The 26,095-nt window shown below is 49.5% G+C and overlaps 2 protein-coding genes across 8 annotated transcripts in view; one reads left to right on the top strand and one right to left on the bottom strand.

Moving 5' to 3' along the window:
• DPH7 (diphthamide biosynthesis 7) overlaps window positions 1–26,095 on the top strand; it is an 807,287-nt gene that overhangs the window by 121,026 nt on the left and 660,166 nt on the right. The window lies entirely within an intron of this gene.
• ABO (ABO, alpha 1-3-N-acetylgalactosaminyltransferase and alpha 1-3-galactosyltransferase) lies at window positions 332–20,489 on the bottom strand. 7 transcript variants are annotated; one of them, XM_050760192.1, is made up of 7 exons: window positions 20,423–20,473; window positions 6,927–6,996; window positions 6,154–6,210; window positions 4,605–4,652; window positions 2,888–2,923; window positions 2,198–2,332; window positions 332–1,194 (listed from the first exon to the last, which is right to left on the bottom strand). In XM_050760192.1, exons 1-7 carry the CDS (start codon window positions 20,448–20,450, stop codon window positions 504–506), a joined length of 1,065 nt encoding a protein of 354 aa, XP_050616149.1. In that variant the 5' UTR covers window positions 20,451–20,473; the 3' UTR covers window positions 332–503. The 7 variants fall into 7 exon arrangements, with proteins under 7 accessions (XP_050616149.1, XP_050616150.1, XP_050616154.1 ...); XM_050760193.1 differs by lacking the exon at window positions 4,605–4,652; XM_050760197.1 differs by lacking the exon at window positions 6,927–6,996 and having other exon boundaries at window positions 20,423–20,466.

Genomic DNA, 26,095 nt, shown 5'->3' with positions numbered 1-26,095 from the left:
GGGAGGGAATGTGTGTGATTGTGTCCATGTGTGTCTTTCTGTGTGTATGTATGTAATGGTGTGTCTCTGTGGCAGGGAGGGGGTGTGTGTGATTGTGTGTCTGTGTGTGTCTTTCTGTGTGTATGTATGTAATGGTGTGTCTCTGTGGCAGGGAGGGGGTGTGTGTGATTGTGTGTCTGTGTGTGCCTGTGTATGCAATGGTGTGTCTCTGTGGTGGGGAGGGGTATGTGTGATTGTGTGTCTGTGTATGTAATGGTGTGTCTCTGTGGCGGGGAGGGAATGTGTGTGATCGTGTGTCTGTGTGTCTGTGTGTGTCCGTGTATGTAATGGTGTGTCTCTGTGGCGGGAAGGGGGTGTGTGTGATTTGAGGTGGGGGTGAGACCTAGGCTTCAGTTACTCGCAACACGACAGACAAAGGAAGCAGCGTTTACCCGTTCTGCTAAAACCAAGGGCAGGAGGGGGACGGGGCTGCCGGCAGCCCTCCCAGAGCCCCTGGCAGCCGCTCACGGGTTCCGGACCGCCTGGTGGTTCTTGGGCACCGCCGCGAACCTCAGCTTCCTCAGGACCGCAGGCCAGCCCAGCAGCTGCTGGTCCCACAGGTACTCGGGGGAAAGCACCTTGGTGGGTTTGTGGCGCAGCAGGTACTTGTTCAGGTGGCTCTCGTCGTGCCACACGGCCTCGATGCCGTTGGCCTGGTCGACCATCATGGCCTGGTGGCAGGCCCTGGTGAGCCGCTGCACCTCCTGCACCGACCCCCCGAAGAACCCCCCCAAGTAGTAGAAATCACCCTCGTCCTTGGGGATGTAGGCCTGGGACTGGGGCCGGCGCTCGTAGGTGAAGGCCTCCCGGCTGCTTCCGTAGAAGGCGGGGTGCAGGGTGCCGAACAGTGGAGTCAGGATCTCCACGCCCACGTGGTCACGGAACTCCATGTCCACGTCCACGCACACCAGGTAATCCACCTCGCTGAGGAAGCGCCGCTCGCAGAAGTCGCTGATCATCTCCATGCGGCGCATGGACACGTCCTGCCAGCGCTTATAGGCGCGCACCCCAAGCACCGACAGCTGCCGACCGGTCCCCAGCGCCACGCGCGGCACCGCGGCCGGCTGGTCGGTGAAGACGTAGTAGTGGACCCGGTGGCCCACCATGAAATGCTTCTCCGCCGTCTCGAGGAACAGCTTCAGGAAGGCCACGTATCTGCAAGGCAGGCGAACGAGGGGCTGGGGGAGCAGCCAGCCTTGTGCCCCTGGGCTGCAGGAGGCCCGCCCTGCGTGCACCCACCAGCGGCCATTGGAAGGCTCAGAGCAGCAGATGCACCACGTTCTCCTGCCCTGTCCTGTCCTCGGGCTCCGACTCACTTCATCCTCTTCTCAGTGATGGAGGGACCACCAGCACCCGCTCTTAGTAAAGAGGGCCGAGGGCAGGCGTCTGGAGGCTGGTAGCAGGCCGCAGGCTGGCGCCCGCTTACTCTCCCTCAGCCTGGCCTGAGCCATGCCTCCCCACAGAGCTGCCACTCTTACGGCCGGGCCGGCCACGTGCCCCCTCATTATAAGCTGCGCACGAGGCCCCCACACACCGGCCTCTACACCCTAGAGCTTCCCCATCCCAGGCTTGAACTGCAGGTATTCCTAAGTGTAGGTCGTTCCTGGACTCCCCACTGGATCAGGAACCAGGCCTACCATGTGGGGGAAGGGAAGAAGGTGAACCCTGAAATAATAGGGGTGAGCAAGGGTTTGTTGAGGCCGTAAACCCCGAGTCCATGGTAGACCCTCTAGGCCCAAGTCAGGTGCCTCCCCCACCCCAGGACATTTTCTCCAACTGCCTCAGATGGCAGGTCCCTCCTTGAGGTTCCCCAGGGCCACCACCGTGGGGATGGGGGATCTCCCATCATTCAGCAAGTGTGCCCCTGAGGCCCCGAGTTTATGGAACAGGCATCGTGGCTGCTTTGCCCCAGCTGGCTCATTGGCAAACCACTCACAAAGGGTTTTACGGACCCGGCGAGCCCACGTGAGCTCAGTAAGATGCTGCGTGAATGAACTTTCCCATCTACCCTCTGGGAGGACAAGGCTGGCCACCGCCCCACTCTGTCTTGAACACAAGGGGAGACCTCAGTGTCTGTGGTCACTTGTCACTGCCTGGGTCTCTGCCCTCAGCCACCTCACTGACTTACTTTTTGATGGCAAACACCTCACTGACTTACTTTTTGATGGCAAACACAGTTAACCCGATGGTGGTGTTCTGGAGCCTGAACTGCTCGTTGAGGATGTCGATGTTGAACGTGCCCTCCCAGACAATAGGAGCCAGCCAAGGGGTCACGACAAGGACGTCCTTCCTACTGCACATGGAGAGAGACGTGGGGTCACATGGAACTGGCAGGGTGCCACCCACATGCGCCTCTGGCACACGGCCATCCCCACTTGGAAACTCCACTCAGCTTCCGCCTCCTCTGACCACCCTTCCAGAGGCAGCCACCCTTCCCCAGGAAACCAGCCAGAGGCAAATGCGACTCCAACTGGGCGAATCATTCCCAGCCCTCCCTCAACATTGGACCTGCCGCAACACAGAGGAAGCTGAGCTTTGCTGGCAGACATAGGAACCACCCCTCCCCCGCACCCTCCCCCCGCTGCCCCTCCCCAGGAAGGAGGTACCTATTAGGCCTTTGCAGGGGCTTTGGTGAGCAAAGGGACAGGAAACAAGAGACACAAGTCAAAGAAAGCAAAGGGAAAGAGGACAGCCATGTGGGCCTCCGAATTCAGATGTCAGGAGAACCTGAGAGGAGGGAATGGCAAAGCAGCCCCAACTGAGATTTACATCAAGGAAACCGCCCTCTAATACCATCAGAACAGCCCCTTGAGCTGCGTTCAGTCTCAGCTTCAGTAACTTTACTCACCAGGGTGTCAGCACCTTTGGCTGGGGGTAGACCATCCTGCAAGCACAAAGCGCCGTCACGTGAGTTTGCGTGGAAAGCGTGGGATGCAGGTAAGCAGGGGGTGTGCACAGCTGCTGAACCGTGACTGGGCGTCAACCCTCCCGCCAAGGCCACACTCTCGGGCTGGAATCGCTGTGGCTGCTCGGGGGCTGTGTCAGCTCACAATCCCAGGACCTCGGGGAAGGGCCGGCCGGAGCTCAGAGTCTCTGGTTCAGAGCTTGTAAACTGGCAAGAGGGACCAAGTGACCTTAGGGGCCATTGCTTTGCACTTAAGGCTGGGAGGGACGTAAGGGGTTGTGTCTTAATTCACTGTGGGCAGACAGGAGGCTGGGTGTGTGGCCTCTGTCCCTTGTTGTTCCCAGGGAAAGGCCCTGAGATGTGCAGACTGCCCCACCTGGGCCCGAAGCCTGCTGGGCCTCCTTGTGGGCTGGTGGCTTCCAGAGCCCGGCCTCCTCTCTGAGAAGTGGGAGAGTAACACCTGCTCCACGGTGGCACGAAGCACTGTCAGGTGCCACACGCAGCCTGTGGGGACGTGTGGGCCGCAGTGCTGTCCCCACCTAAAGTACTGTAGAGGGCCAGGAGGCATGAGCCAGGGCCATTTCAACTGTCAGTAATGGCCACAATTTGAATGTCCAAGATGGCCTTTGAAAGCAGGGTGTCAGCAGAAAACAGGAAGGAAATTCTGACACTTGGTACAACCTGGATGGACTGTGAGGACATCACGCTCAGTGATTTCAGCCCGTTATAAAAAGACAGTTACCGTTGATTCCACTTATAAAAGGAAGTTCGAGTAGTCAGACTCGTAAGAACAGACCATGGAATGGTGAGCTGGGGCAGGGGAAACGGGGTTGTTATTTTATGGAGACACAGCTTCAGTTTTGCAAGATGAAAAGAGTTCTAGAGATGGATGGTGGTGATGGCTGCACAGCGATGTGAATGGACTGAACACTCCAAAATGACTAAGATGGCAAATTTTGTTAAGTGTATTTTACCACAATTAAAAAAAAAAATCAAAAGCAGTGTGGCCAGCTTGGCATTGATTGCCTAGTCTTTCTCGTCAGCACTGATACAGGCCCACATCCTGGGAAGCAGGCCCCCAAGGCCCCAGACAGAACAGACCAGCTCGTCATCCTCTTTAAAAGCCAATTTGAAGGCCAGGTGCAGGGGCTCACGCCTGTAATCCCAGCACTTTGGGAGGCTGAGGCAGGCGGATCATTTGAAGTCAGGAGTTCAAGACTAGTCTGGCCAATGTGGTGAAATGCTGTCTCTGCTAAAAATACAAAAATTAGCCAGGTGTGGTGGTGGGCGCCTGTAATCCCAGTTACTCGGGAGGCTGAGGCAGGAGAATCACTTGAGCCCGGGAGACAGAGGTTGCAGTGGGCAGAGATGGTGCCACTGCACTCCAGCCTGGGCAACAGAGTGAGACTCCATCACACACACATACACAAAAGCCAGCAACATGTAGCTGGTCAAAATTGAAGCTCCAGTTCCATCATGCTCTGAGTAGCTGCAGGACAAGGGCCAAGTCAGGGCAGAAACTGAGGAACGAACAGCCTCCACCCTCGGAGCCACAGGAGGAAAGAGGACCTGCCCCAGCTCCCACATGCTTCTCTCCACACGCACACATGTGCCAGGGCTGCAGGACAATTCTGTGACATGGGAGGCACTGACATTATACCTTGGCAATGAGACACGCTGCAGACCATCTGGTTCCCTAAAAGCCGTGCTGCAGAATGAGAACACAGGAGATGAAGTTTATTCCAGGAGCAGGATTTAGGGCACAAGTGCATGGAAGCCAGCTGAGGGTCCCAGTGGAAGGGACATAGTGTCAGCCCTGGAGTGTGGAGCAGAGTCCACCAGAAATAGTCACAGAACAGCCATCACTGTGGCGATGGGCCTGGCATGGGCCCATGTGCCAGACCCTGTAATGGCCAACACTGCAGTCTGAGGTCTACGTTCGTGGAGCCTCACAGCCCACACATTCACCAGACACATCAAAGCCAAGGCCGGGCAGAGTGGAGTTTCAGAACATGTCTGCAAACCGTGAGGCCCCCTCCCATCAACAGATGGGGTCTGATATTCCGTGTTTCTAAGAAATAAAATGCAGCAGAAGTGATGCTGGGTGACTTGTGAAGCCAGACCCTAAAAGGCGATCTGGTTTCTGTCTCATCTTTTTTGGGATGTTGGTCTTGGAGCCTCCCAACAAAGCTGAGCAGGAGCCCAGGCCCCTGAGAGAGGCCCTAAGTAGGTGTCTCAGCTGAGAGCCAGCATCAACTGCCAGAGACACAGGGCAGTCTTTGCAATGACCCCAGCCACCGTCTGCCAATGCCTGCTGAGGCCCCAAAGTGAACCACCCAGCTGAGCCCAGTCCGCCCCAGGAGGCCCAGGGAAAGATAGTAATCAATGATTGTGATTGCTTTCCATGGATGGGGTGGTGTGTTCTGCAGCCATGGATCACTGACACAAGTGGAAATTAGCAGACACGGCAGGGGAGAGACAAGAGTGGTCCCAGCAGAGGCCATAGCAGAGGCAAAGGCCTGGAGTCATGACAGCACGGCAGGTGGATGAGTGACAAGCCACTTTGGCTGGAGCATAGAGGGCGAGGGCAAAGGAGGGAGAGATGAGGCTGGAGAGGTCAGGAAGGCGGGATCAGACCATGAAGAGCCTCCTACCTTATATTCTGGAAAGATCACTCCAGCTGCTGTGAGGAGAAGGGGGACAGGGCTGACGGGGATGGGGAGACAAGTCTGAGGCTGTCGCAGAGATGAGGGCAGCCCCACCAGACCCCTGGAGCAGGACATTGAAGGCAGAGAGGCCAGTGGGCATGCGAGCTGCTGAAGAGCAGGGCTGGCAGGATTTGGGAACCCAGTGTAGGGGTGAGGGCAAAGGGAGAATTGAGGATGGCTGGTGGAAGATGACTCGGGAGGCGGGGTGAGGGCAGGGAGCAGAGACCGTGTGTGGTAACTCTGGGTAAGCCTGGAGTTGGGGACTGGAGGTCAGAAGGGAGGTCAAGGCTGACTCCAGAGATGTGGAGGCAGACATATCCAGGTGACCCTTCAAGGCCACAGAGTTGACCACGTCTATGCTGGGCAGAGCATCGAGAGGGGGCCTAGGCCTACCCATGTGTATGCCCAGAAGAGGGAGTGGGAGTTCCCAGAGTGGGACCCCAGCCCACAGCCAGCACCCTGGCCAGCATGGACGCTCCACCTGCCCTTCCCTGCACTCACCAGAACCCCCGTTCCAGGCTTCCTGGCATTAGGCTTCTGGGGCTTAGGACCCCGTAACTGCAGGAAGGAATTGCGCCAAGACTCAGGACACAGAACCAAGACTGCCTGTTCATCCCTTCCTCCAAAAAGCGCATGGTGTGGCCAGCAGCATGAGCACAAGAGTTCCTGGTGAAGCTGCAAGGCCTCGAGGCAGGCAGGGCAAGTTCTCAGCAAAGCTCAGGCGCCTCGCCACGTCCCACACTGGGAGGTGGGTAGGACGGTGGTCCCTGGGATATTGCTCATGTATGGGCACCTGCAGGAGCGGCGGAGCCCCACCCCGCGCCACCCGTGCGTTGGTCAGTGTAGTCCCTAAGGCCACCTCAGGCAGTGTTTCCAGGCCGTATCCACAGATGCCCCAGTAGAGCGGGCAGGTGACTTCATTCTGTGGTTCTGGGGCCTTCTGTGTCTGGAGGCGACTAACAGCTTGGGTCCCAGATTTGCCTTCCCCATCGCCAGCCACACAACTCTGGGCAAGAGGCTTGCTCTCCTAGCCCCAGACTCCCCACTCAGGAAAATTTTAAATGGGAGGGAGATGAGCCCGTTGCCCAGGTGAGGCTTAAATAAGGGAGCAAGTAAACACACCCTCTACCAGAGCTGGACGCGGGCAGCAACTGTCCTTAGGACCCTGATGACTGTAATATTTGGGGGACTCAGGGGGGCCCCATGGGTCTGATTGGCTGTTGTGGCCACTTCTCCCCAAACCAGGCCAGCCTCAATGGTCAAGTGTGTCTTACCCAAACAAGACCAAGACCAGCATCATTAAGAAAAGGATCATAGGTAGAAATGTGTAGCATTTTGGTTTTCCTGGAAAACAGGAGTGGAAAAATCAGATTACTCACCTTCCTTCTCTCACCTGCCCCACTTTACCTGTCTTGTCTTGTGATTCAGGCCCCACGCCCTGTGACGGGCCTTCACCTGCCAAGACGGTCCCTCTGCCCCACAGGTGATGCTTTGAGCCCCACCTGAGCATCTCTAAACCCAGTCCAGATCCAGCCCTCCTCCCACTCAGAGAAGAGGGAGGCAGTCTGCTCCTCCCAGCTCATCAGCCCGACTGCTCCTGCAGACTCTGAGAGTCACCCCGGCTTCCCAATGACCTCCTTCCACTCAGCACCCCCTTCCCCTGGGAGACCGGAACAAACCACACTGAAATGGCACCTCGAGGTCACCGTTGAATCCACCGAGGGAGGCCAGGACAGCCTCATGGCCAGGCTGAGCCAGGAGCCCAGACCAGTTCCTGCCAGCGAGAGGAGCCACCAACTTCCCCTAGTATCTCCCTGCCCTCTCAGAGGCTCCTGCCCTGGAAACAATCATTGTCTTTCTTTTAAGGTGATTTTTATGTATATTAAAGTTGTGTACAGTAGTTCCCCCTTATCCACGCCTTCGCTTGCTGGAGTTTCTGTTACCCATGCTCAACCAAAGCCCAATAATAGGTGAGTACAGTACAGTAAAATATTTTGAGGACAGGTCTGGTGGCTCGTGCCTATAATCGCAGGACTTTGGGAGGCTGAGCCAGGAGAATTGCTGGAAGCCAGGAGTTCTAGACCAGCCTGGGCAACATAGTGAGAACTCATTTCTGTGAAAAAAAAAAAAAAAAAAATTAGCGGGGCATAGTGGTGCACACCTCGGGTCCCAGGAGGCTGAGGTGGACTAGGAGGTGAAGGTTGCAGTGAGCCATGACTGCACCACTGCGCTCCCGCCTGGGTAGCAGAGTGATTGCTTTAAAAATAAACAAAACAGCCGGGCGTGGTGGCTCAAGCCTGTAATTCCAGCACTTTGGGAGGCCGAGACGGGCGGATCACGAGGTCAGGAGATCGAGACCATCCTGGCTAACACGGTGAAGCCCTGCCTCTACTAAAAAATACAAAAAAACTAGCCGGGCGAGGTGGCGGGTGCCTGTAGTCCCAGCTACTCGGGAGGCTGAGGCAGGAGAATGGCGTAAACCCGGGAGGCGGAGCTTGCAGTGAGCCGAGATCTCGCCACTGCACTCCAGCCTGGGCGACAGAGCGAGACACCGTCTCAAAAAATAAAATAAAATAAAATAAAATAAATAAATAAATAAAACAACAAAACCCCCACAAACTAAGATATATATACATATTTTTTTAGAGAGAGACCACATTCACATAACCTTTATTACAGTATATTGTTTTCGTTTTTGAGACAGAGTTTCGCTCTTGTTTCCCAGGCTGGAGTGCAAAGGGGCAACTGCGGCTCACTATGGCCTCCGCCTCCGGGGTTCAAGCAATTCTCCTCCCTGAGTCTCCCAAGTAGCTGGGTTTATAGGCATCCACCACCACGCCTGGCTAATTTTTTGTATTTTTAGTAGAGATGGGTTTCACCATGTTGGCCAGGGTGGTCTCGAACTCCTGACTTCAAGTGATCCACCTGCCTCGGACAGTATATTGTTATAATTGTTCTATTTTATTATTAATTATGGTTGTTAATCCCACCCTGTGCTTAATTTCTCGGAACGTATCCCCCACAGTAAGAGGGGACTTCTGTTTTCACAAGGGCAAGCCTGAAGGGCGTCTATCTCCCGGCCCAGTTCCTATTCCTTCCCCTGAAATCAGTCCCTTTCAACTAATTCATCTGTTACTTCTTATCTTATAATACTTGTGTGTATTTACCTCCACCTTTCTAAATCCTGTGACCATGAAACAATTTATCTCGAATAGCTTCCTGAAACAGAAACGTGGGAGGCAACATTTGAACTTTACATGTCCTAAATGATTTTTACCATTTTTGTAGTTGGTAGATTGTTTGGCTGTAGGGAAATCTCAGTGGAAATAATTTTCCTTCAATTTGGCAAAAATGGTTCCATTTTTAAAAACTTTAAAAATCAATTTCATTTGAGGGAGAACTTACATCCAATGAAATGTACCCACTTTAGGTATACGGTTTTGATGAGTTTCACACAATGTAGGTACACGTGTAATCAGCACCCCAAACAACATATACACATTTTCATCACCCCAGTAAGGTCTCTCCTGACCCCGGCAACCACAGATCTGATTTCCTGGCGTCTCCCATAAACAGAATCGTCTGACGCATGCTCTTTTATGTCTGGCTGTATCACACTGCATGCTGTTTTGAAGATTTACCTATATTGTCATGTGTATCAATTGTTCATTCTTTTTTATTGCCGAGAAGCACGCCATGGTTAATCCGCCACAATTCGTTTATCCTGTCTCTTATTGACAGACACTTCGATTTTTTCACTGTTTGGGGCCACTAGCAATAACCCTTCTGTAAACACCCATGTGCAGGTTATTTGTGGACCTGTGTTTTTACTTCCCTTGAGTAAATACGAAGGAGTGGAAAAGATGGGTCACATGGTAAGTATATGTTTAACTTTGTAAGAAACTGCCAAACTGTGTTCCAAAGTGGTGACTGAATTTTCCATTCCCACCAGGAATGTATGAGAGCCATGGGTGCTCCACTTTCTTGTCAACACTTAATGGTCACTCTTTTATGCTTTAGCCATGCTAGTGGATGAGTAGTGGTATCTAACTGTGGCCAATGACTAATTGTGGTCAATCATCTTTTCATGTATTTATTGGCCATTTGTTTGTTTCTTATGAAGCCTGTCCAAGTCTTTAGCTCATTTTATTAGTATTTATTTATTTACTTATATATATTTTTGGGGGACACGGTCCCACTCCAGTTGCCCAGGTTAGAGTGTGGTGGCACGATCATGGCTCACTGCAGCCTCAACTTCCTGGGCTCAGGTGATCCTCCCACCTCAGCCTTTTTAGTAGCTGGGACTACAGGCATGCACCACACCTAGCTAATTTTTTGTGATTTTGGTAGAGATAGGGTTTCACCATGTTGCCCAGGCTGGTCTTGGGAACTCCTGGACTTAAGCGATCCACCCCTCAGCCTTCCAATGTGCTGGGATTCCAGGCATAAGCCACCTCCCCCAGCCCTTTATTTTTTTTAGAGATGTCACCCAGACTGGAGTACAGTGGCACGATCACAGCTCACTGCAACCTCGAATTCCTGGGCTTAAGCAATCTTTCCCCCTCAGCCTCCTGATTAGGTGGGACTATAGACATGCACCAACATGCCCGGCTAATTATTTTACTTTTTGTAGACACTGGGTCTCATTATAAATTGTTTCTCTTTTTATTATTGAGCAGTAGAATTTATTTCTGTATTTTGGATACAAGTCCTTTGCCAAATACAAATATTACAAATATTTTCTCGCCAGCCACAGAAAGACAGATACTGCATGTTCTCACTTATCTGTAGTATCAAAACATCAAAACAATTAAACTCATGGAGATAGAGAATAGAAGGATTGTTCGCAGAGACTTGGAAGGGTAGTGGCAGGGGTGGGAAGGTATGTAGGGATGGTTAACGGGTACAAAAAAATAGAAAGAATGAATAAGACCCAGGGAGATTATAGTCAATAATAATTTAATTGTACATTTTAAAATAACTAAACGAGAGGTCGGGCACAGTGGCTCACACCTGTAATCTCAGCACTTTGTGAGGCAGAGGCAGGTGGATCATCTGAGGTCAGGAGTTCAAGACCGGCCTGGCCAACATGGTGAAATCTCATCTCTCCTAAAAATGCAAAAACTAAGGCCAGGCGTGGTGGCTCATGCCTGTAATCCCAGCACTTTGGGAGGCCAAGGCAGGTGGATCACAAGGTCAGGCATTCGAGTCTAGCCTGACCGACATGGTAAAACCCTCGCCTCTACTAAAAATACAAAAAATTAGCCAGGCGTGGTGGCGCTTGCCTGTAATCCCAGCTACTTGGAGTCTAAGGCAGGAGAATCTCTTGAACCTGGGAGACGGAGGTTGCAGTGAGCCAAAATTACGCCACTATACTCCAGCCTGGGCGACAGAGCGAGACTCCATCTCAAAAAAATGAGAAAAAAAGTTTAAAAATACAAAAACTAGCTGGGCGTGGTGGTGGGCACCTATAGTCCCAGCTACTCAGGAAGCTGAGGCAGGAGAATTGCTTGAACCTGGGAGACGGAGGTTGCAGTGAGTTGAGATGGCACCACTGCACTCCAGGTTGGGTGACAGAGCGAGACTCTGTCTCAAAAAAAAAAAAAAAAAAAGAAAAAAATAACTAAAAGTAAGTATAATTGAATTGTTTGTAACACAAAGGATAATTGCTCAAGGGGATGGATACCAGTTCTCCTTGATGTGAATTTTCCGTTGTATGAACCAAAATATCTCATAGACCCCATAAATGTGTACACTTACTATGAACCCATAAAAATGGAAAACAAAATACTTCTTAGGAAACAAATATTTTCTCTCAGTCTGTGGCTTATTTGTTCATTTTTCCTTAATTTTTCCTTTGAAGGGAAGTGTTAATTTTGATAAACTCTAATTTATCCTTATGAAAATGAAACCATTTTTAGGGTTTGAGCTTTTTTTGCCTCATCTATTAAATTTTTGCCTACTCCAAGTTCACAAATATTTTCACTTATTTTCTTCAGAATTCCATAATTTTCGTGTATGGTGTGAAAGGCTAAAGTCCCTTTCTTCCCCCAATGGATATCCAGTCATTTTAGCCATTTGAATTGAAAATACTTTCCTTTTTCCATCACATTACCTTACCACCCTTGTCAAAAAGCAACTATTTAAAAATCAATTGACTATATCTGTATGGGTCTGTTTCTAAACTCTGCATTCTATTCCATTGATCTATGTGTCTATCCTAATATCAACCTATTTGCATTACTGTAGTTGTGTAATCCACCTTGAAATCCAGCCTGGAAGGTAAGTCTTCCAACTTTGCTTTTCATTTTCTAATTGTTTTGACTATTCGGAGACCTTTGCATTTCTATATAAATTTTAGAATCAGCTGTCAACTTTACAGAAATTTATTCTGGAGTTTTAACTGAGATTACGTGGACTCTGTAGATCCATCTGGGGAGAAGTGACCGTTTAGCAATGTAAGTCTTCCAATCTATGAGCATGATATATTTCTGCATTTATCTATGTCTTCTTTAATTTTTGTCAGCAACATTTTGCAGCTTCGTGTTTTTTTATGACCTTTTTTTTTTTTTTTTTTTTTTTTTTTGTCAGGGTCTCACTGTGTAGCCCAGGCTGGAGTGCACTGCAATCTCTGCCTCCTGGGCGCAAGTCATCCTCTCACCTCAGCCTCCTGAGTAGCTGGGGCTACAGGTGCATGCCATCATGCCCAGCTAATTTTTTTCTTTCCTTTTTTTTTTTTTTTTTTTTGTAGAGACAGGGTCTCACTATGTTGCCCAGGCTGGTCTCAAACTTCTGGGCTCAAGCGATCTGGCCACCTTGGCCTCCCAAAGTGCTGGGATTACAGGCATGCGCCATGGTGCCTGGTTTGTATTGCTGTTTTAACTGTATAGGCATTTCTCCTAATTTGGTAAATTATTCTCTAAGTATTTCATGTGTTATGATGCTACTGTAAATGGTATTTAAAATTTTTCATGGTTCAATTGATTGTGGCAAGTATTACAGAAAAATAATTGATTTATTCTTGTTTTTCTTTCTTTTTTTTTAGATGGAGTCTTGCACTGTTGCCCAGTCTGGAGTGCAGTGGTGTGATCCCCAGCCACTGCAACCTCTGCCTCCTGGGTTCAAGCAATTCTCATGCCTCAGCCTCCCAAGTAGATGGGATTACAGGCATGCACCACCACACTCAACTTTTTTTTTTTTTTTTTTTTTTTTTTGCATTTTTGTAAAGATGAAGTCTTGCCACGTGGGCCAGGCTGGTCTCGAATTCCTGGCTTCAAGTGATCTGCCCACCTCGGCCTCCCAAAGTGCTGGGATTACAGGCGTGAGCCACCACACCCGGCCTGATTTACTCATTGACTTTGTATCTTGAGACCTTGCTAAGCTGACTTAATTGATGGACTCACAGCATAAACATATATATGACAATAATAGCACAGAGGAGCATGGAGGCAATGAAGCTATTATATATACCGGAACAAGGAAAGGTCACCAGACAATAACTTGAATATACAGGAAGAAATCAAGAGTAAAGTCAGTGGTAAATATACAGTGTAATATAAAAGACTTGAAAAGTGTTTTTCTCCTTACCTGTCTTACTGAATTGAAAAGAAATAAGATTGTGTGAAACAATAATTATAACACCATGTTGTTGAGTTTATCACATATGTAGATGAACATATATGACAATAATACCACAAACCACAAGCAAGGAGGGAGGAAATGGAGTTGTATTGGAGTCAAGTTTCTGTATTTTACTAAAATTAGTATTAATCTGAAGTAGATCCCGATAAATTAAAATGCATATTGTAATCCCTGGAGCAAACACTAACAAAATAACTTTAAAATATACACTTGAAAAAGGGAATTTAAATGGTACACTAGAAAATACTTAATGCAAAAGAAGGTAGTAAAAGATGAACAGAAGAACAAAAAGGCATAAGACGTAGAAGACAAATTGTGACCTGATAGTTGGAAATACAACCACAGCAACAGTAACGCTGAATGTGAATAGAATGAACATGCCAATCAAAAGGCAGAGATCCTTAGACTGGATTTTTTTTTTAAGCTTTGACTGTATGCTGCCTATGAGAGACATACTTTAGAAACAAAGATACAAATAGGTCAAAACAAAAGGATAGTAGATTTACTATGCAAACAACCATAAGGGAGCTTGAGGAGAAATACTCACATCGGACTAAATAGATTTTTTGTTTTTTTAAGACAGAGTCTCACTCTGTCACCCAGGTTGGAGTGCAGTGGCACGATCTCAGCTGACTGTAACCTCGGCCTCCCAGGTTCAAGCAATTCTTGTGCCTCAGCTTTCCAAGTAGCTGGGATTACAGGCTCATGCCATCACGACTGGCTAATTTTTTTGTATTTTTAGTAGAGATGGGGTTTCAGCATATTTATCAGGCTAGTCTCGAACTCCTGACCTCAGGTGATCCAGCTGCCTTGGCCTCCCAAAGTGCTTGGATTACAGGCGTGAGCCACCACATCTGGCCAACTTTGTTAAGATCAAAAATCTTACTAGAGATAAAGAGAAACATTCTGCCATGATATAAAGTCAATACATCAGGAAAATATAACAAGCAGAAATATATACACACCTGCCAATCTAGCCCCAAAATACATGAAGCAAAAACTCACAGAACTTGGGCCGGGCGCGGTGGCTCAAGCCTGTAATTCCAGCACTTTGGGAGGCCGAGACGGGCGGATCACGAGGTCAGGAGATCGAGACCATCCTGGCTAACATGGTGAAACCCCGTCTCCACTAAAAAATACAAAAAAAACTAGCTGGGCGAGGTGGTGGGCGCCTGTAGTCCCAGCTACTCGGGAGGCTGAGGCAGGAGAATGGCATAAACCAGGGAGGCGGAGCTTGCAGTGAGCTGAGATCCGGCCACTGCACTCCAGCCTGGGCGACAGAGTGAGACTCCATCTCAAAAAAACAAACAAAAAAAAAAACAAAAAAAACCCCAAAAAAAACAAAACTCAGAGAACTGAAGGGTGAAACAGTCAATTCAACCATAATGGTTGGGCAGGGCATGGTGACTCATGCCTCTAATCCCAGCACTTTGGGAGGCCGTGGCGGGTGGGTCATTTGAGCCCAGGATTTCGTGACCAGCCTGAGTAACATGGCAAAACCCTGTCTCTACAAAAAAAAAAATACAAAAATCAGCCAGGCATGATGCTGCTTGCCTGTAGGTGCAGCTACTCAGGAGGCTGAGGTGACCTGAGCCTTGGGGGGGCTGGGCCGCAGTCAGCTGTGATCACACCACTGCACTCCGGCCTGGGTAACCAAGTGAGACCCTGTCTCAAAAGAAAATCCAAAAAACACTGATTGGACACCAAAATCCTACCCTACTCTCAATAATGGATAGAATAATTAGAAAATCAGTAGATACAGACGACTTGACATCACTAGACACCAACTGACATCTCTAGAACACTCCACCTGGCAAGAGCAGAAGTCACGTTTTCCTCAAGTGCACATGGAACAGTCTCCAAGGTCATCATAGGCTGGACCATAAAATAAGTCTTGAGAAATTCTAAAGGACTGATATACACAAGGTTTCTTCACTAACCACAGGGGAATGAAATTAGAAATTGACAAAAGACATTTGGGAAATCTACAAATATGTAGAACTTAACACACTTCTAAATAAGCAATGGGTCAAAGAAGAAAATCAAAATATACTCTGAGCTGAATGAAAATGTAAACATGACATACCAAAATTTATGAGATATAACTAAAGCTGTGTTTCAAGGGAAATTTATAGCTGTCAATGTCTAAATTAGAAAAAAAATCTTAAATCAGCGTGTAAGCTTCCATTGTAAGTAACTACAAAAAGAAATGACAGAACAAATTAAACTCAAAGTGAGAAGAAGGGAAATTAATAAATATTAGAGTAGAAACCAATGAACTAGAGAACAGAAAGAAAAAGATAAAGTAAAAACAATCAAATATCAATTCTCTGAAAAGATCAACAGAATTGACAAAGATTTAGCTAGATTGACCAGAGAGAGAGAGAACACAAATAACTAAAATCAGGACTAAAAGAGGAGACACCAATTCCAATCTTAAAGAAATTAAAAGGATTTCAAAGAAATACTATGAACAACTGTTTGCCAACAAATTATGCAAATTAGGTAAAATGGACAGATTCTTACACATAAACAAGAAAGCAGTTAGAAGAAAATATAAGATTAAATCTTTGTGACATTGATTAAGATTTCTTAGATATGATGCCAGATGCACAATTAATAAAAGAAAAAGTTAATAAATTGGAATGCATCAAAATGTAAAATTTTGTACTTCAAAACACCAATAAGAAAGTGTTAAGACAAACTTGATGGAGTGAAAATATTTGCAAATCATATATCTGGTGTGTGTATATATATATATCTGATACTGTATATTCAGTATATGTAAAGAACTCTCAAAATTGAACAAAGGAAACAACTCAATTTTTAAAAGGCAAAACATTTCAACAGGCATTTCACTTACATATACAAATGGCTAAAAAGCACAAGAAAAGACACTCGCCATCATTTGTCATTGGGGAAATGTAAATCAAAACTATAATGAGATATTACCTTTTACCCACAAGAATGGTATGTATTGCTACAGATGTACAGAAAGTGGAACCCTCAGCTAGGTGCAGTGGCTCGCGCCTGTAATCCCAGGACTTTGGGAGGCCAAGGTGGGCAGATCACTTGAGCCCAGGAGTTTGAGAACAGCCTGGGCAACATGGCAAAATCCCATCTCTACAAAAAATATAAAAATTAGCTGGATGTGGTAGTACTCACCTGTAATCCCAGCTACTCAGGAGGCTGAGGTGGGAGGAGCAATTGAGCCCAAGAGATTGAGGCTGCAGTGAGCCAAGATCATGCCATTGCACACCAGCCTGGGTGACAGAGCAAGACCTTGTCTCAAAAAAAGAAAAAAAGAAAAAGAAAATTAGAACCACTATACACTGCTGATGGGAATGTGATGTGGGGCAGTCACTTTGGAAAACAGTTTGCTAGTTTCTTAAAATGTTAAATATTTATTTCCTGTATGACTCAGCAATTCCACTGCTGGGTATCAACCCAAGAGAAATGAAAACATATGTCCACACAAAGTCTTGTACATGAATGTTCATAGCAGTGTTGTGCAGTTTAAAATAGCTAAAAAAGGCCGGGGGCGTTGGCTCAAGCCTGTAATTCCAGCACTTTGGGAGGCCGAGGCGGGTGGATCGCGATGTCAGGAGATTGAGACCATCCTGGCTAACACGGTGAAACCCCATCTCTACTAAAAAATACAAAAAAACTAGCCAGGGGAGGTGGCGGGTGCCTGTAGTCCCAGCTACTCGGGAGGCTGAGGCAGGAGAATGGTGTAAACCCGGGAGGCAGAGCTTGCAGTGAGCTGAGACCCAGCCACTGCACTCCAGCCTCGGCAACAGAGCGAGACTCCATCTCAAAAAAAAAAAAAAAAAAAAAAAAAATAGCCAAAAAAGCTGAAAGAGCCAAACTCTCCTTTAACTGATGAATGGCTAAACAAAATGTGGTCTACTCGCACAATGGATTATTCAGCAATAAAAAGGAATTAAATACTGATACATACTACAACATACATGAATCTCAGAAACATTATTCTAAGTGAAGGAAGTCAGGTGCAAAAGACTGTGTAACATAGGACTCCATATGAATTGTCCAGAAAAGGCAAATCTACAGACAGAAAGTGATTGTCTGAGGCCAGGTGGGAATGGGGAATGACTGCAAAGGAGTTCCAGGGAGTTTTGGGGGGCTGGGGATGGAAAAGTTATAAAATTTATTTCACAACTCTGTAAACTAACTGAAAATAATTCATTTGAAACAGGTGAATGTTATGGCATGTCAATGACACATCAATAAAGCTATTTCTTTTAATGGTGCCATCAACCCCAGCCCATTGACCCTAAACTGAAGGAAGACAGATGCTAGATGTGTTCAGTAGGGCTCCATCAAAGTTGATTTTTTGAAGTTGTGGGCACCATTCCAAGTAAGGCCAGGTCAGGTCTTACCAACGCAGGCCTCCATAACAACTGTCTTAGTACTGACTGTGTGGTTAAGGTAAATATTAAAAGCCAGTGCCCTTATACAAAGGCTGAAATGTAACAAAATCCTACCAAGAGTTTTGCCTAGACCTTTCCTGGGCCTTCAAGCATGACAAAATAACAAAGGACTTCTTAACAGGACCCATTTAGGATTAAACACGTTTTATTGGGGGTCTGAAGAAACTCCCCAGGCCTCCACAAATAGGTTTACTGGGGGTCTGAAGGAACTCCCCAAACTCCCACAATTTAGGAGACAACATAAGGGTTTTAGATTAAGTAAATTTACTGAGGATGCAGAGGAAGGTCTTCAGGACTCAGACCTTAGGTATAGATTAAAAGAAGTCAATTACTTATGTCTTTAGATGAATGCACACTTACACGTAGACACATAGCTTAGAAGGTATATAAGCTCTGGAAAACTGTAATTTTGAGTTGGTCTGGCGATAATTTCCAGGTCTTATCCTTGTAACTGGTTACAGAAATAAAAACTCTCTTCCTCCCCAGTTCATCTGCATCTCATTATTGGACTGTGAGAAATAGCAGCCCACCCTCAGTTTGGTCCCGGAACAGTTTGATCTCTTCTTGGCCAATCTCCGGTGAAACCCATCAGAATGGAGGAGAGCCGGGACCCGGTGCACTGTCAGCTTCCAAAACTCCTTCACATGGTCTCAGTCCTCCAGGGATTATGATGGGTGTGAAGGAGCTGGGCATTCTCTAAGGAGCCAGCATACGACACCCAGCTCACCACCCACCAACTGCATCCTCACTGTCATCTCCAAGGCTCTTTCATGTCCTCTTCCTGCTTTTCGGGGGGGCCACTCCCTCTGACTCCACCACCCTGCCCTCCTGCCCTCCCCAACAAACCTGACTGATTTCTGGAGCAGGGCCTTCCCCCATGTGAGCTTTTCTCCCTGGCATGCTTGTGCCCTAGATTTCCACACACTGCGTCCCTCGCCATTGGTGTCCCTAGGGACACCTGCTCACCAGCTCCCGGCTGCAGGCACGTTCTAGCACAGGCCTGCTTGTTCTCATCAGTGTTCAACCAACATTGGTTGGATCACTAAATCAACATGCAGAATGTGGGGAACCTGAGAATGGGCACTCACTTGCCAGGTTTCTCAAAAGACCTAACCTGTTAGTCTTCGAGATGTTTGTCGTGGGTGCGGTCATGGGCCAGACCCAATACCAGAACCCCAGGAGTATGGAGACCACCTGCCGAGTCCCCGATCCTCCAAGGCTCCCTGACATGAGACCAACTAAGGCAGCATAACCCATGGGGCAGGACAGGCTCCTGGGGTGGCAGCTGTGTTCATCATCTTGACTGGGTCAAGATGTATCCAGCTGTTCCTTTTATGTGCAGTTTATTGTATACATCTGTTGAAACATATTAAGACAAAAAAAGGGAACAAAAAAAGGAAACAAAGACCACAAAGGAGGGACAGGGAAGAACCCGGAACGCGCTGGCAGGACAGGGAAGAGGCAGGTGTTTGCAGTCAGACCTGAGTTCCAGGTCCCACTCAGCCCTTCCTGCTTGGGACCAGAGCACTGTCCCAGATCTCTCCAAACCTGTTTTCCGATGGGTGAAAGAATGGCTCGGGAAGGATTTACTGTTCTTTCCTGAGAACTCAGCGGTATGGAACACAGTGCTGCCTCACAGTAAACACTGACAAATGGTGAGCATTGTTGAGGGCAGGGCCTCGACCTACCACCACACCCAGTTTTCTTCATGAATTTTCCACTCCTCTGCCTCTCGCACCTCTGGGGCTGCACCTCCCGGGCAGGAGCCCTCACAAACTCAGGCCTCACTGTGCCTTATCCCCCACCTGATTCCAAATCAAAATAAAACATTTCTCTCCCCAAATGTGTACACAGCACTCCTCTAAATTAAAGGGCTGTGTGCTGGCTCTGAGCACCCCACCTGGCTCTCCCTGGCCTTTGGCGCTGGGGTTCACTGGCCTGCAGCCTGCGCCCCATGGCCCTGCGTTCTGCATCCCTCCCTCTGAAGCGATGTCGTTGTCTGGGTAAATACCCAATTCATCTTCTGGCCCCAAGAAAATTAAGGACAGGTGATCCACCCTCGGCCTTCCAAAGTGCTGGGATTACAGACCTGAGTCACCGCTCCCAGCTGCCTAAATAATTTCTTCTTAACTCCTATATCACCTGAGCGCCCGGGGCGCAGTTCCCCAGTCCCGCTTGGGCATTGAACTTGCCCACCTCGCCTTTTCGAGGCGCCTCCGCATTTACGGTATGGAGGCTGTTCACGGCCAACCCGGGTAGGGCTGGGGGCCGGGCAGGGCAGCCCGGAGCCTCGTCCTCGTCCAGGGTCAGGCGGTCGGTGCTGAAAATAGCAGCTCATGGAAGGCGGGGAGCGGGGAGGGTGGAGCGGAAAGAGGCCGGAGACCGCCACGGCGTCGGGGTATCCCGCCCTCACCGGGACCCGGGGACCCCGGAGACTAGCCCCCCGGCCAGGCTGCGCCACCGCGCCCATCCTGCTTTCGGGTCCCAGGCACCCACAGCGCGGCCGCGCCCACCTGCCAGCCGGCTCCCCAGGACCCAGGGTCTCGGAGGCTGGGGTGGCAGCCAGCCTGAAGCCTCGAGGCCCTGAGCGCGCCCCCCGGCCCGGCTGTCGGGTGCACCCCGGATTTCCGGCCTCAGCGGCTCCCTCGCGGGCACCCGGGGCCGAGACCCGCACTCACCAGTCAGCGTCTGCAGCAGCTCGGCCATGGCTCAGCGTCTGGTCTCCGCTGCCGCCTTCCGCCCGGCAGCCCTGGGGCGGGGTGAGCTCGAGGCGCCCCCTCCCGGTCCGCGCCGCCCGCCGCCCGCCGCCCGGACTTGCCGAAGCCGGACTCGGGTGAGGACAGCGAGGCGCGGGAGGCGGCCGGGGGTCCCCAGGGACCCCTGCTAGGAAGGGACGGCGCCTCCTCGCGCGCGCCCCCATGGGACCCGCGCGCCCCTCGCAGCCCTGGTCCCCTGGAGCCCTGTCACTGCATCCCGCCCGGGGCCGAGCCCCTCCGGGTGCCCCTGAAGCCCTGCCCCCGGGGGACCCCTTGACGCCCTGTCCCCGGGGCGGGGGCGACCCCCTGACATCCTGCTCCCCCGGGGGTGCGGGGGAGACGAACCCCTGAAGCTCCAGCCCCAGAACCACGACCCCCGGCTTCCCGGCTCGCACGCGCCGGGCCCTCCAGCCCCGCAGGACCCTGTGCCCCAAGCCCGCGACGCCCCCCTGAGCAGAGTCGCTCCCCCGGCCCAGGCCTGCGGCCCCACGGAGCTCTGCGCCCCGCACACTGAGGAACCTTCGCGTTCCGGCTGCGATCGAGTCCCCCTCTGGCGCCCGCCCCGGGCCCTGAGGCCCCTTTGCGGACCTCAGTTCCGCGGACTAAGCCCTGCTCCACCCCGCCACGACCCCAGCCCTTGCCTGGCCTCCGCCCAAGGAAGCCCAGGAGAGGGCGGCGGCGGCTGCAGGGACTGGGGAGAGCGCGCCCCACTGCGAAGAGGAGGAACCTCCTGAAGGCTCCAGGAGACGTCCCAGAGGCTTGGTCCGGCTTTTGCTGGTATCTCTCAGAGGGGTTTACACTGATAACAAGTTCACAGGACCCTGATCCCGTCCCGCCCTCCCAGGGCTCCGTTCTCATCTCCGTGAAAGCTGAGGGCATCTTTAATGCTTCCTTTCCCTCCCACCCAAAGTCCAGTTCGCCAGCTCCAAGACGTGTCCCTGGTGCAGGCGCAGGAAAAAAGTGTGGCAATTCCTCGAAACATCCAACAGAATTACCATACGAGGCCGGCGCCGTGGCTCACACCTACAACCCTAGCACTTTGGGAGGCCGAGGAGGGCAGATCATTTGAGGTCAGGAGTTCAAGACCAGCTTGGCCAAAATGGTGAATCCTCCATCTCTACTAAAAATACAAAAATTAGCCGGTTGTGGTGGTTCAGGTCTGTAGTCCCAGCTACTTGGGAGGCTGAGGCAGGAGAATCGCTTGAACTTGGGAGGTGGAGGTTGCAGTGAGCCAAAGTCGCACCACTGCACTCCAGCCTGGGCAACATAGCAACACTCCGTCTAAAAATATATATATATATATATATATAATTACTGAATGAGCTGGCAATCCTTTTGGGTATACACCCAAGGAATGGAAAGGGAGTCTGGAAGAGACATGTGCATGCCCGTGTTCCTAGCAGCAGAACTCACGATAGCCAAAAGCTGGAAGCAGCCGCAGTGTTCACCAAGGCTTGATGGCTGCACTGAATAGGTCTGTCTGTAGACGGAACACTACTCAGCCTTAAAAAGGGAAGAGATGCTGACACCTGCTACAGCGTGGATGAACCCTGATGCCTTATGCTAAGTAAAAGAAGCCAGTCCAACAAGGAAAAATGCCAGGTGATTCTATTTACTTTTTTTTTTTTTTTTTTTTGGCAGAGTCTCCCTCTCTCACCCAGGCTGGAGTGCCATGGTGTGATCTCGGCTCACTGCAACCTCTGCCTCCCAGGTTCAAGCAATTCTCCTGCCTCAGCCTCCCGAGTAGCTGGCACCACAGATGTGTGCCGCCATGCCCAGCTAATTTTTGTATTTTTAGTAGAGACTGGGTTTCACCATGTTGGCCAGGCTGGTCTAGAACTCCTGACCTAAGGTGATCCGCCTGCCTTGGCCTCCGAAAGTGCTGGGATTACAGATGTGAGCCACCATGCCTGGCCATGATTCCACATATCTGAGGGACTAGAGTCATGAAATTCGTAGAAATAGGAGAATGGTGAGTGCCTGGGGAAGGCGGGAATGGGAGCTGTGAACAGTGCTGAGTTTCAGTCTGGGAAGATGAAAAGGGTATTATAGATGGATGCTGGTGATGGCTGCACAACGATGTGAATGAACTCAACACCATGGAGCTGTGCATGTTTATATAGTAGAGATGGTAAATTTTATGTGTATTTTACCACAATAAGGAAGGAAGGAAGAAAGGGAAGGATGGAGGAAGAAAAGGGGAAAAAAGGGAGGGAGGGAGGGAAGAAGGAAACAAGGAATGAAAGATGGAAGGAAAGAAGGAAGGGAGGGAGGGAGAGAGGGAAATTCCCTGTGGGCAGCCCTTAACTATTCAAAGAGGGACAAGTGGGACAAGCCTGGAGGCTCTGTTCCTGCCCCCGAAGGACTCTGGCCCAAGGCTGCCCTGCCTGCAGACCCCACTCCAACAGGCCACTTCTGAGATAGCAGAGCCCTGCTGGTCTCCAGGTACACGACCAGGGAGCCCTACATGGGGAGGGCGTTCTCCCCTCCACCCACACATAAGCTGAGGGTTAGGCTACAGCCCAGCATCCTGGTGCCACCTGCCCTGTTTGTGGGGCTGAGTGTTCTCCCTGGACAGGCCTGGCACATGGAAGGAGCTTAGTAATCAGCTGTGGATCCAGTCCTCTGAGTCTGTGCCCTGTACCGTGAAGGACACCAGAGTATGTCACCCCAAAATGAGCCTCAGAAATTATCTTGAGCTGAAGGCCACTAAGATACAGCAGAAGCAGAGAAATCTCTCTCTGCCCTGTCCCTCTGCTGCCTGAGGCAGGATGGACATTCTCTTTATAGGAGAGAGACGCATCAGCCAGAGAAAAGAAGGCATGCGAGGACTCTATGAACGAACCTTCTGCCTTAGTTTCCTCCCAATACTCACCTTGCCAGTTTCCCAACCTTGGAAGCCTAAAACCGCTCTCCTGGGTCCTGTCATTTCCCCACATGTTGATTATTCTTTGTTGAAGATGCTCCATAACCCAGTTCTCAATCACTGTTCTGAGTTGCTTTTTGTTGAGGTTTCTCCAGTGAGATGTGCACTACATGCATCAATGAACTGTTTTTCTCTTTTGTAAAGAGCCCCAGTTGGAACCCTAAGAGGAGCAGAAGGAAACTTTCACTCCCCTACCATGGCACAATAGCCTGCCACATTCAGGGCTGGGGGCTAGTCCAGGTTCTCGCACCTTTTGGCTGACTTTCTAGCCCCCACTCCTCGTCCCATCAGCTCACTGTTTCCATAAAACATTTGTTATGGCGATGTGCAAGGAGCTCCCTGCCACTGCCCTGAACTTCTTCCCTGAAAACAAGCTAGCCAGTGTTCAGAGGAAGGGAAGGAATAAAAGGCTCTGCAAAGGAGAGCCCAGTCAGACCAGGAGGTGTAAGCATGAAACCGATGTGTTATTCACAAATGCTTGGGCCAGGAAAGGACTTGGTTCAGAAGAATGTACAGTCTTGCCCAAGGTCTTGCAGAATTCGGGGCAATGTTGTGGCCCAAACCCAGGTCCAGGGAGACCTCCATTCTGGTTTGCATGTGTTGGAAACAAGTGCTTGGTGTAGCCAAAAGAAACGCGCAGTTAGAACATTTCTCAGCAAGTCATCTTTACTTCTGCAGAAGGGTACTGCTTGTGCCTGTTACAGTCCCAAGAGCACATCGAACAAAGGAGGGAAGGGATTTTTATCCCTAATTTCTGTTTCTGTGTCCTTCCCCATATGGCTGGGGTTGGACCGCATAACCTAAGCTGATCCCGAATGGCTAAGGCTTAAACCTTCCCAAATAAGGTAAATGTGCGATTTTTGAAAAGGTTGGGTGGGATAGGATTGGTTTACAAATTATTTATATAGTTGAGATGGTAAATTTTATGTGTATTTTACCACAATAAGGAAGTTGAATCTTTGAAGAGGAACCTAGTTGTCTAAACAATTTCCCTTTTTTTATTTTTATTTTTTTTAAGTAGAGATGGGGTTTCACCATGTTAGCCAGGATGGTCTCGATCTCCTGACCTCGTGATCTATCTGCCTCGGCCTCCCAAAGTGCTGGGATTACAGGCGTGAGCCACAGTGCCTGGCCTCCCCTCTTCGGTTTTATAGTTCTTCCTCTTCAAATTTCTTTAACAGGATTTGGCTTTGTTTTTCTTCTTGATCATCTAGGAGCAAGAGCTTATCTGAGGACGGATGGGGAGAGGTGGGGGAGGTTTTTGTGACAGCTGTTTCTACGAGCCTTTGGGTTAACTCACGAATACAAGGTATGATACAGCAGCCCTCAAGGATGAGTACACCTGTAACCATTGCAAGGGAGGTAAAGATTGAGGTCATGAGTCCCTTCCATTTTCCAAACCATTTCTCCGTGACACCTGTAAAGGGGTCATCTATTCCAGAGTTCTCAGCTAATTCATTTGCTCGGGTGGTAAGGCCTTATAAGGCTTTTGTGATTGTTCCGTCCGGGGCTGTGTTTAGGGATAAAAGTGCCACATTGGACCCCAATCATGACACAGACTCTGCCCTTTTTGGCCAATATCATGTCAAGGGCTATCCTATTTTCCTAGGCCATCTGGCTGGAAGGGCCTAATTGTTCAGCTATTCCTTTTATGGCGTCTCTGGTGTAACTGATGAATCACTGTTGATTTTAGTATATATAATGTGTCCAGTCTACATTTTTGTTTATAGTGGACCACCAGAATAAGATAGACTCAAACCTGGTGGCTATTTGGTTTCAAGCTTTGAATTCATTTGGTACCCTCCTGTGTGCGACCCCAATACTGTCTATGTAAACATGAGGGGTCAAAGGACCCATGAGGGCCTTCTCTTTTCCTTTGGGCTACCTGCTTCCTGTCTGGTTGGTGAAATGCCAAGGTGAAAGGGATGGTCAATTGGTTCAGAGCACAAGTGCTACTCCAATAGTTTGGCAGAATATTCAGTATTGCTCCCCCACAATACCACTATACATCCGCTTGGGGATGGAGTAGGGCTGACTGATTGGTTAGCTTTTGGAAAGGTTTAGGCCCATTAAATCCCATGAGGTTTTCGAGGAATGTCAGATTTTCCCCTTGCCATGAGAGACATGAGGTAAAATTGGCATCAAGAGCTGGAAGTCAAGTGGCCGTTGGGGGCATGTTCCATAGGCTTCTGACTTTTGGGAAAAGTAGTGAAAGAGTGGCACATGACCCCAGGCTGTGGGGTGCTGGAAGAGAGCTACCATACAGTCCATGCCTGATTGCTTGGCCCATCTGGGTGGGAAGGGAGTAATCTGAGTTTCTAGCCTGCCCGTCGCACAAGGGTAACAATCGCTTTTCTTAAGGGTATGAATGGAGTATTTAATCCATTCCAGCCAGACATTTACATCTCGATACCCAGTCTCTATGGGTAGGGTTTGCTTTAAGTCCTTGACCTCTACTATAGTTAGTTTGGTTTTGTCATTGAACATGAAACATGAGGCAAGTTTGATTTTGTGAGTTTGAGGAGGGGGCAATGGTGGGAGATGGAGGAGGAAGAACAAAGTGTATCTCAAAGGCACCTGTAGGATCTTTTCCAGTGATATCTGTTCCTAGACAATAAAGGCGCTCTAAAGTGGGGTTAGGGTCGATGGAGGTGGGGATGTGAATAGAG

Source organism: Macaca thibetana, chromosome 15 (genome assembly GCF_024542745.1).
Source record: "Macaca thibetana thibetana isolate TM-01 chromosome 15, ASM2454274v1, whole genome shotgun sequence".
Lineage (NCBI taxonomy): Eukaryota > Metazoa > Chordata > Mammalia > Primates > Cercopithecidae > Macaca > Macaca thibetana.
Note: the sequence above shows the minus strand (reverse complement) of the source record. Positions and strands in the feature narration are given on the sequence as shown.